The 11,863-nt window shown below is 40.5% G+C and overlaps 1 protein-coding gene across 1 annotated transcript in view; it reads right to left on the bottom strand.

The window, feature by feature from the left end:
• MAP3K15 (mitogen-activated protein kinase kinase kinase 15) overlaps positions 1-11,863 on the bottom strand; it is a 156,330-nt gene that overhangs the window by 28,407 nt on the left and 116,060 nt on the right. Inside the window, exons 13-17 of the mRNA XM_007469314.1 lie at positions 11,475-11,570; positions 6,316-6,403; positions 4,594-4,727; positions 2,221-2,348; positions 89-219 (exon numbers count right to left, since the gene is read on the bottom strand). Coding sequence (XP_007469376.1) covers positions 89-219; positions 2,221-2,348; positions 4,594-4,727; positions 6,316-6,403; positions 11,475-11,570 — 577 coding nt within the window. The remainder of the gene's footprint in view (positions 1-88; positions 220-2,220; positions 2,349-4,593; positions 4,728-6,315; positions 6,404-11,474; positions 11,571-11,863) is intronic.

Here is an 11,863-nt window from a genome sequence, read left to right as displayed (position 1 = left end):
CCGTGAGCTGGTCCACCTGCAGACACTCCAGCGGCTCATGTGATCTGAGATGCAAAGTAAAATCTCATTGGCTCAGACAAGCAAGTACCTTTATGTCTCTGTGCACAATCTGGCTTTCGTGGAGATACTTGAGGCCTTCCAGGATTTGCTTGGTGTAGAACTTGATGGTGGGCTCCTTCATCGGCCCCCATTTTGATCGCAAAAGAGCCGAAAGGCTCCCTGGAAATGGACACAGTAAAAAAACAAAACAAACAAACAAAAACTCATCAGGGCGATGAAGAGTCAATTATAAGGGTTCAGGGAAATAAAGTGAAGTGATGTTTCTAACCTAATGTAAGCACTTGCGCCCACATCACTGTATCTGGGCTACACGCAACATCTTTCCTCCCTCTCTCTTGCCTCTTTCCCAGATGCGCAAGCAGCGCAGTCAGAGAAGGGATGGGGCGTGAACCAGCACATCAGCCTGACCAGAGGTGTAGGGCAGAAAGGAACCCCTTGTGACCCCCGAAACTCAGCCAGGCCACCTTCGGGCTTAGCTCTGTTCAGCTGCACAGAATCAGGAAGAGAGCGCAACAATGCTCCCTGAACTCTGAAGGGCTGGCCTGACACTGCGCATGCTGCACAAGCGTCTCAGCCACTGGGCTTGGGTCAAAGCCACGTTTTATACCTCACCCTGAAATCAGAGGTGGACAGGAGCAGAGTGAGGGGCCCTTAAGGGAGACAGGGACCCGAATCGGAGGAGGTTGGGGCTCTCTGACCTCACTGTGAGAAGCTCCTAATGCCAGGTCCCAGGGGCAGGAGGGTCTTAACACCCACCCACCCACCCCCGACCCCAATTATACTATTAAACACTGAACTCTGGGGCCAGAAGAAAATCTCTCTTCACTGCCTTCTGACCCTGTGTTTCAGAGATTATTGTCCAGGCCCTCAGCATCAGCTAGTCGCCCTTACACAGTGCTATGGGACCCTGCTATGCCTCAGTTTCCCCATCTGTAAAAGGGGAGGTGCACATCTACCTCCAACTCTGTGGTCATCCTCAAGACCTCAAGTCTGGAACACAAATCAGTGTTTTCTGCTAGACTATGAGCAATGTGAGGGAAGAAGAAACTGTACGTCATCATAAATGTAACCCTCAAAATCTAGCACATTGCCTGGCTCTCAAGACATATAGTTAGGTTTTTCATGTAATGGCAGGCTCTTAGTAACTATGAGTTGAAAGAATGGATGAATACAGATTTCTAACTAAAGTTTTTATATTTACATTCAGATTACTATTAATTTTATCATTATTTTCTTAAAATGAGCACTTACTGACTTCTTGCTCTCTGCCTGGCACCGTTTTGAGAGCTTTACAAACATTATCTCACTTACCCCACCCAACAAGCCACAGAGATAGTGTCATTATGACTCCAATAATTATTACTATTCCAACTATGACAGTACTTATTAATAATCCAATTTTAAAATTCATTTATTCAGTCAGAAAACTGAGGTCACACAGCTTGCAGATGGAGGGACCAACTCAAACTAGATGGCTGGGGTCTTCCCTGGTGGCACAGTGGTTAAGACTCTGCGCTCCCAGTGCAGGGGGCCCGGGTTTGATCTCTGGTCAGGGAACTAGATCCCACATGCATGCCTCAACTAAGAGTTCGCATGCAACAACTAAGGAGCCTGCCTGCCGCAACTAAGACCCAGCACAGCCAAATAAATAAATAAATATTAAAAACAAACAAACAAACAAACACCAAACTAGATGGCTGGCTCCAGACCTGAGGAACTCCCACCCTCGCACTCTACTGTCTGCCTTTGGGGATCTTGTGGATAAAGCACTGGTGTTCAATTTCACTGTCAACATGCTATTTTGCAATGTCATTAAAAAAAACCTCCGTTGCCTCTTCTCCAAAGCATATTTCAACTCCTAAACTGTGAAGGCCTCAAGGCCAGAGACTATGCTTTATTCATCTCTATGTCTCTAGTGCTCGGCCCAGCAGCTGGCACTCAGTAGATCCTCAATAAATATTTGATGATTGAATTGCCAGACCAGGAATAGACTGTGTATGTGACACTGGAAAATCTGTATCCAACTCCTCTGGGAAACAAATGGTCTCCCACACCTAAAATGTCTGTCATTTTTTAACGGCAGGATGAATAATGATGTTCATATTATATTTTCATCAGTGATTTTCAGGGTATGAGACCAGAAGACCAGTGACTACTCACCCCCAGGCACCTGCTCCATAAATATCTTAATGTAGCCGTCCTCGGAAACAGAGCCCAGGTACTGAACAATATTGCGGTGCTTGAGGTTCTTGTGCAGGGCGATCTCCTCATGCAGAGGCTGAGAGTAACTGGTGAGAAAAACAAAGCCAGTGTCACCTGCCAAATCCCTGGAGCCTGGGGTCCATATATTGCACCTCACCAGTGCCTGCCCTGCTGCTGGCCATCCCTTCTTTGTGGGAAAGTTCTCTCCCTTGGCTCCCATGACACTATTCAGCTTCCCATCTGTAGAACAGGGGATAATAATACGAAGCACTCAGGGCGGCCGGGGGCCAAAGTGTGTCAAGTTTCTCAGGCACCCAGTGGAGTGCCTGGTGTGTGGCAAGTACCCAGTGAATGACTGCTGCTGTTACTATGGCTATTGATAGGGCTTGAACTCTCCAACCATCCTTTGTCTCTCTCAACAGCCTCTCTTCCTCTGCTCCCCCATGAAGGGAGCTGTTCCAGAAGGTTCTGTCCTCAGCTGCCTTCTAGTCTCATTCCGCAGACTCATTCCAGACTACAGCAACAGCCACCTAATGGACCTCCTAGCCTCAGCCTCTGGCCTCTTCAGTCTATTCTCCCCTGGCCACCCTATTTCCCCTTCCTAAAACACACCCCCCGCATCACATCACTTCCCATCCTAAAGTCCACATAAAGACCACATTGTTTAACATGGCACACAAGGACTTTCAAACTCAGGTCAGACTACATCTTTAAAAATGTCTGCCTCATCTCAAGAGCCCCACCCCCCTGCCCCACTGCCCTACATCCTACAGTCGAGTCACAACAGACAATTTTTTCTTCTCTCAGTACACTCTGTGCTTAACAGCTGTGCTTCCCCTCAGCATAGAATGCTCTGGCCTCCTTTTCTGCCAGACGAACTCCTACTCATCTCTCAAAGCCCGGCTCAAAGATGACTTATTTTCTCAAACTTGCCACAACTCAACCAAGAAGAGCAATTCATTCCACTCCTATGCTCTACAAACACTCTGTGAACCTCTGTATTATGGCACTTGTCACTTGGCTCTACCAAACTGGGCACACCCTAACATTAGGACAGTATCCTACTCCCCTTTCAGTCTCCAGTGCCAGCCCAGAATCTGGCACAGAGAAGGTACCCAATATCCTAACTTCAGCCTGTAAATTTAGAGAATGGGACAAAACAGTCTCTAAGGTCCCTTCCAGCTCTAAAATCCCAGGAACGACCATCGGCAGTGAAGAGCTGAAACGACTAACACAACCGATTGAAGGAGGTGGTTCAAGCCAGCAATTTTCCCCCAACAAACAACTGCAACGCCTTATCCATCATGAGAATAAGAGACAGAATACTGGAAGAGGAATTCAAGAGACTGGATCCTAGTCTTGTTTCTTCATGTCCTCGGAGAAGTCATTTAACCTTCTTAGCCTTGGAAGAAGTTGGATGAGTTCATTTCACACCCTGCTTTATAATTCAAATATCACAACACACAATCCCGTTAAAAATGAATAGATGAACAAGTGAACAAAAGAACGAATGAATGACAAAGGGTCTTACAGCTGCTAGAAATCACTTGGAATCCATCCTTAATATTTCACTGACCACCTGGATGGAGGGCCGTATGCACACAGCCATCAGTGTCCAGCACTGAAGGCAACGCTGCAGATGTGGTCTGAGCACGCCGGTGGAGTACAGAGCTATTATTTCTTATACTGTGGCCATTACTGTATATGTAGCTTCTCTACAAAAACACTTGACAGTCAACACGTTCTTGTTTAGAATTAGGAGGGGTATGAATTCAAAAAGGAATAAACCTTTAGTTAGACTCTTAAAAAGTGTAGGAGAAATAAATTGGTAGTACTTGTGGTTTAAAAAACAATAGTCCAAAATCTATGGGTGAGGTTGAAGGGTAGGGTATTAATAAAATAGTCTGTAGAGCAAAAAACTAAAATTTTTCTTTACCACATTTCATTTTCTGTAATGATACATCTGAATAAATAATAGCTATTTCAAATTGTTACAATGTGAATTAAAGCACTGAGTCATATTTTTAACTATTTGCAAACAAACACCTATGTAAAAATGTAAAACTTTATTTCCTCCTGACGGGTGGAAATAAAACTACAGTCTTCTTTTAAAATGTGACTCTGCAATCCACATGCCTCTGAGTGAAGTTGTTCCATTTTCTCCATCTATTTATAATATGCAGAGCACAAAAGCAGATCACCCTTATTAGAAGAGAATTACAAATTTTTTTTGATGACATAATGCTTTCATTATGCACCATCAGTGGTGGGCACGGGAGGTGGGGTATGGAGGTGACAACTGTAGAAGGTGGAAGGCCCGCCCTGACTTGCCTGCTGTCTCTCTCTGGAATTTCTTTGATGGCTATTCGCACTTGATTGCTCAGATCTCTGCCGGCATACACGATCCCATATGTGCCCTTCCCCAGCACCACTCTCTCACCATTCGCATCGTGGTCATACTCATACTAAGGAAAAGCAACAAGATAAAAAAAGCACGCAGCCTGTGGTGGAGAAACCCCATAAAAGCCCAAACACTGTCCTGCAATTTTTTAAAAAATTTATAAATAACATTATTTGAGTACCAGGCAGGTCACATTTCTTGGGTTATATACTTTTCATTAAATAATTGCTTTTAAGGGGTAGAGTTGTCAGTTACTCATATATTCAAAACATGGTTTTATGAAATAGAATGCAAGAAATTTACAAGCACGGCTCATATGTAACTTAGTGGGCTCACCTTTTGGAGAACTCCCCTCACTTTGATGCTGCAATTTAAAACTGCTTCTAAGCATGTCAAGTACCCCAAATAGGTGCCCTCTTACATGATCCCTTATCAACTCGCCAGGAAAGCAACCACTTTCTAAAGCCCAGAAAAGAACTGAAGGTAAATAAAACTAAAGTTGTCTTAATAGAAAGTACACATGCTGCCCCACTCCTGCTTTTAGAGGTACAGATCTAGCATTAAACACATACTGCAAAGTTCCACCTGCAATGAGTATTGCTCTTTTATTCCCCCAATCTTATCATCAAAAATTGTATAGCTGCATTCCAGTTGGTTCTTCTCAATGATTAAAAGAAATGTAACTCTAGACTGAGGAATATTTATTTAAAGCAGAGGCAGCACGGGATTCTTTCTGTTATTTTCTATGCCCCCTATACCTGCTTACAGAAGTGCACAGAACGCGTGTGCACGTGGACGTGTCCCTTCCCATCCACTTCTAGGGATGCTCACGACAATTAAGGTTACTAGTGGGTCTCATCACTGTCTGATTTAACCAGACATCCGCCTGCTTCATAACAGGCTTTTATCTCCCACCTTCAAAGTGCACCACTCAGTTCGTTTCTACAACAAACTTTGATTCTAAGCTAAGAATTCGAGTACCTGACTCAATTATTAAAATGAATCCCTTTGATATTTTCTGTAAGAAATCTCAAAGAATTAATTTCAGCCCACTTGAAAGTATAGTAAAATCTCACTAACTTACAAGGACCTTGAATTAGTGGCAAGGCATAATAACTGTGCAAGATTTAAACACGTGCGTAGTGGTGTAGTTATCTGTGGACTACCACTGTGCTGTCCAAAAGAGCTTATGATGACCCTTTCTTAATATTAAGAAATTAATATTAATTTCTTCATATTACCATACTTAATATATTAAATGCAAGTAGATACAACTAAAGTCATTTTAGGCATAAATGAAAAAGTCTGCTTCTATTTGCCCAACTTTTTCTCTTGTAGTTTCACAAACATTATTAATTAGCATAGAAAAAGCTTTTCCATCGGTTGTACACAAAAGGGAATTTTAGTCTAGTCCACGTCAAATTTTTCTTACACATTCTGGTTGATAGGATGCCAAAGTAATGGGATTTTTCTGTAGAGATGCATTAAATTTAATCTCTGACAGTCATGAATAGTGATGGCTAGCTCGTTCATTAATGAGTATTTTAAAATATACACATAAAGAACTTTCACACAAAAAATGGGACATTTTCTTTAAGCATCAAAGACACAATAAATAACTTTTTCCATGTTCTAGGTCTTCTGTGACTCACCTCTAAGGTATCCCCATCGGTCTCTCCCTCCAGCTCCACTGTACTGCCCACTCCATTGGTTATCATCTCTTTGACCAAAGAGCAAAACCTAGAACACCAAATGTCACAAAGATGGCGCTAATTATGATCACTCCTATTCCTTTCCTCTAACTTGGCCTTACTACATTAAACTGTGATTAAATAAACCAAGCTTTTACAAGTTATGGAACAATCACTCCACTCCTTGATCTGACATGGTAGTGTACTGGTTATCTAATCTAGTTCAAATACCCATATGATACTTGAATCCCCTCTATACAATATCACCACCAACTGGCTGGCTAACTGATGCGTGAACACCCCCAGTGACAGAGAACTCATTACCTCACACGGCAGCTCATTCTTTGGCGAACTCAATGAGAAATGCTTCACTTATATTGAACTAAGACTTCTTTTATGTGCGTCTCATCCACAGACTGCTTAGAATTAGTCCCTTTCTACATAACTGCCCATTAGAAATGTACATAATTTTATTATATCCCTATAAGTCTTTCCTTCTTGTTCCCTCAACGCTGCCCCCAGGACTTGTTTATGAGTCACTTCACTAACTTGTAATTCTTCAAAGGTGTCCCTGTATTATTCTTCAAGTCTGGCCCCGGGACCAGTGTTCCAGGGGTGATTGAATTAGTGCTAAGGAGAGTGGGACCATCACCTCCCAAGTTGCCAGCACTCTAGCTCTTAGTGAGAAATAAGGTCTTGTATAAGGGGAGAGGTGAGAAGGACATGTGTATGACGGCCTCATCGTTCTGTTGACATAGACTAAGCTTAATATCAACTAAAACGCATAAATCTTTCTCACAAATGCTGCTGGGCCACATCAGCCACTCCCTAGACTTGTGTAGTTGTTTATTTGCATACAAATGACTTGACTCAGAAGATCTGTATTCAGTATTCTCTCTTAAGGTGGCAGGAAAGAATACTGCACACTTTAAGATAATTTCCAAAAAACACTAGAATGTTCTTTTCTCTAACCCATCCCACCTCTGCTGCTTCTCATTTTTGAAAGCTGGGACACGCAACAGTCAAGTTTCTTAGGAGACATGTGGTATGGATGCAACAGAATAACTAAAATTTAAAAGACGGTATCAATTGTTGTTCAGAAGGTGGACCAACTGGAACTCTCATATGTTGCTGCTGGAAGTGTAAACTGATACAACTACTTTGGTATCAACCAAAGCTGAATATAAACCTATCCCATAACCTACTAACTCCATTCCTAGGTACATACAGTGCAGAAATCAATGAATATGTTCACCAAAAGGCATGCACAAGAGGGTTCATAGCAGTTTTATTCATAATGGCCCCAAACTGGAAACAATCCAAATGTTTGATAGAACAGATACATTGTCATATATATTCACACAACGGAACACTACACAGCGAAAAAAAGAATGAACTAGTACAACACGGCTGAATCTCATAGATATTATTTTAAGAGAAACAAGTGAGAAATAAAAGAGTACATACTTTATGAGTCTATTTATTTGAAGTTTAAGAACAGGCAAAACTAACCACTGGTGATAGAAATCAAAACAGTTACATTAGGAGCGGGTTTAAGGACTGGGAAGGGGCACAAGGCACCTTCTGGGGTGCTGATATACTTAACACACTCGTCTGTATATTACACCTCAATTAAAAAGTTATTTAAATGTATGGCAAGAAAAGGCACTGAGGACAGAATGAGAGTCAGAAGGTAAACTCTGTAGTAAAGGGATGTTCTGCTTCACATTTGGCAGCATTTTCCAACTCTAAAATTGAAGACTGTGACCCAAGGGTGCCCTGGTCCGATATTTAGTCTGATTTCTAAATATGCTGTGATAATGATTGTCTGAGACGCACTGAATTAAAATGTCCTCCAATTACAGGATACAAACTCTCTCAACAAACTACGAATAAAGGAATCTTCCTCAACCTGATAAAGGTTATCTATGAAAAACCTACCAGTAACATCATGCTTAATGGTGTAAGACTAGACGCTTTCCTCCTAAGATCAGGAACAAGACGAGGATGTCTGCTCTCGCCACTTCTACTCAACATTATACTGCAGTCTAGTCGGGACAATTAGGCAAGAAAAAGAAAGACAGCCAGTTTGGAAAGGAAGAACTATACCTATCTCTATCTGCAGATGACATGATCTTGTATACAGAACATCCTAAGGAATTCAATAAAAACTATTAGAACTAATAAATGAGTGCCAGTTTGCAGGATCAATATACAAAACTCGAGTGTATTTCTACACACCAGCAATGAACAATCTGAAAATGAAAGTAAGAAAACAACCCCACTTAGAATAGCACCAAAAAGAATAAAACAGAGATATATTTAACAAAAAAGTATAAGACTTGTACATTGAAACTCCAAAAATTGTTGAAAGACATTAAAGAAGACCTAAACAAACAGAAAGATATGCTATGTTCATGGGATGGAAGACTTAATATGGTCAGGATGGCAAAGCCTCTCAAATTGATCTGCATATACAAAGCAATCCCTGCTAAAACCCTAGCGGCCTTTTTTGAAGAAATTGACTAGCTGATCCTAAGATTCACATGGACATGGAAGCACCTGCAATAGTCAAAACAGTTATGAAAAACAAGAACCAAGCTGGAAGACTCACATTTCCTGATTTTACAGCTTAGTACAATACTACAGTTATCAAGAAAATGTGGTAATAGCATAAAGGATGGACATACAGATCAATGGAATAGAAGTGAAAGTCCAGAAATAAATGCTTACATTTATGGTCAACTGATTTTCTAAAAAAAGTGCCAAGACCATTCAATGGGAGAAAAAATAGTCTTTTCAACAAATGGTGCTGAGACAACCACATATCCACATGCAGAAGAATGAAGTTGGAACCCCTACCTCAGACCATTAAAAAAAAAAAACAAAACTCAAAATGGATCAGAGACCTAAATATAAGAGCTAAAACTATAAAACTTTTTAGAAAATAACACCAGAGAAAACCTTGGGCTAGGCAAAGCCTTCTTAGATATGACATCAAAAGCACAAGTGAGGGCTTCCCTGATGGCGCAGTGGTTGAGAGTCTGCCTGCCGATGCAGGGGACACGGGTTCGTGCCCCGGTCCGGGAGCATCCCACATGCCGCGGAGCGGCTGGGTCCGTGAGCCATGGCTGCTGAGCCTGCGCTCCTCAATGGGAGAGGCAACAACAGTGAGAGGCCCGCGTACCCGCCCCCAAAAAATAAATAAATAAAGCACAAGTGACAAAAGGAAAAACAGATAAACTGGACTGCCACAAAATTTAAAACTTCTGTGCTGTAAATGATACCATCAACACAGCAAAAAGGTAACCCACAGAATGGGAGGAAGCACTTGCAAATCACACATCTGACAAGGGCCTTGTATCCAGAATATATGAAGAACTCTTAAAACTTATTAACAAAAATACCAATAACCCAATTAAAAATGGGCAAAGTTCGGAGAAACTTGGCAAACATCACTTTCGCCAGGTGAGCCAAGTTAATGTCACCATTAATGAGACAAAGATATTGTATGTCTCCCAATGTGATGTGCTGAGGACAGGGCATCACTTCTATGGTATTCCTACCCTAAATGCATAACACTAATAATAATCATGAGGGAACAGCAAACCAACCCAAATTGAAGGATTATACAAGATAAACTGCCTGTACTCTTTAAAAGCATTAAGTCAAGAAAGACAAAGACTGATGAAGAAATGTTCCAGATAAAAGGGGGCTATACAGACGTGACAGCTAAATGTTAGTATGTAACCCTGGTTTAGATCATGAACCAGAGAAAAAATAACTTTTGTTTCACTGAAAAGGACATTAGTGGGACAATAAGTAAAATTTGGCTAAGGTTTGTAAATTATAGAACCATATCAATCTTAGTTTCCTGATTAGATAACGGTACTGTGATTACATAAGTGAATGTTCTTGTATTTAGGGAAACACGTACTGAAGTACCGAGAGGTAATGTAGCATTACGTCTACAACTTACTCTTCAACAGTTCAGAACAAAACAGTCATCTGCATATAGAGAGAATGTAAAACAAATGTGGTAAATGGTTAACAGGACGGAATTCTGAGTGAACTTTCTTGTAGGTGTGAATATTTTCCAAAATAAAGAGTTAAAAAATGTTTTAATTGGGCAAAGGATTTGAGCAGATAGCTCTCCAAAGAAGATATATAAATGGCCAATAAGATCATGAAAAGATCCTCAGTATCTTTAGTCATTAGGGAAATGCAAAACACAACCACAGTGAGATTCCACCTAACACCCACTAGGATGACTACAATCAAAAAAAAAAAAAAAAAAAAAAAAAAAAAGGACGGACGGTAACAAGTATTGCGAGGACGTGGAGAAACTGGAACCCTCATACATTGCTGATGGGAATGTAAATTGGGAAAACAGTCTGGCCGTTCCTCAAAGTTAAATAAAGAATTATCATAAGACACAGTAATTTGGCTCCAAGAGAAATTAAAACATAAGTTCACACAAAAACTTGCATGTGAATGTTTATGGCAGCATTATTCACAATAGCCAGAAAGTGAAAACAAACCAAGTGCCTTTCAAATGATGGACAAATCAAATATATCCATACAATGGAATACTATTCAGCCACAAAAAGGAATGAAATTCTGATACATGTTACAACACGGATGACACTTGAAAACATTATGATAAATGGAGGAAACGAGTCACAAAAGACCATATATTGTATGATTCTATATATATGAAATGTCAAGAATAGGCAAATTCGTAAAGACAGAAAGTAGATTCAGTGGCTGCAGAGGACTGGGATTGGAGGGGGTGGGGTTAGGTTGAGAGAAAATGGGGAGTGACTGTTAATGGATACTGTGTTTCTTTTGGGAGTGATGAAAATAATCTAAAATTACATTGTGGTGATGGCTGCAAAACTGTGAATATACTAAAAACAAAAAGATTGAATTCTATACTTTAAAATGAGCAAATTGCGTGGTATGTGAGTTATATCTCAGTAAACCTGGAAAAATTATTTTCCGTAAGTTAAAACTTCAGGAAACGCAGTATAGCAATTAAATATTTTTCACAACAAAGACCCTTTAAAAGTGATTCACCATAATTAGACTGAAAATACCTGAATCAGATTAAAACTCACCTACTGCACTGGTCTTCAGTGGAAAAGTAGATTTGAAAGTCATCAGAATTATCATGGACGTAAAGAAAACAACACCGTTCATCAAACTTGGATATGCTGCAAAATTTCAAAATGTAAGAGTGCCTATTATATATAAATTTGGATATCAATTTAATTTTTTTGAGAAAAATCTAGGAACAGCTTTTCTTCCATTTTACAAATTTGAAAGTTTCATTAATGTTTTAACAAATACCCCCCGCCCACCAAAGTGACTTCTATTTCTCTATGAAATTTAAATAGGAGGGGCATTTATCTTGCTGATGTTTGAGTTTGTATTCATCAACAGACTTTAATATGTATCAAGAACTTACTATATATTCAATGTTAAGCAAAGCATATGGGCAGCAGGA

This window comes from Lipotes vexillifer, unplaced genomic scaffold, assembly GCF_000442215.2.
Source record: "Lipotes vexillifer unplaced genomic scaffold, Lipotes_vexillifer_v1.1 scaffold1442, whole genome shotgun sequence".
Classification (NCBI taxonomy): Eukaryota; Metazoa; Chordata; class Mammalia; order Artiodactyla; family Lipotidae; genus Lipotes; species Lipotes vexillifer.
The sequence above is the reverse complement of the archived record's forward strand: the minus strand, read 5'-3'. Positions and strand labels throughout refer to the sequence as shown.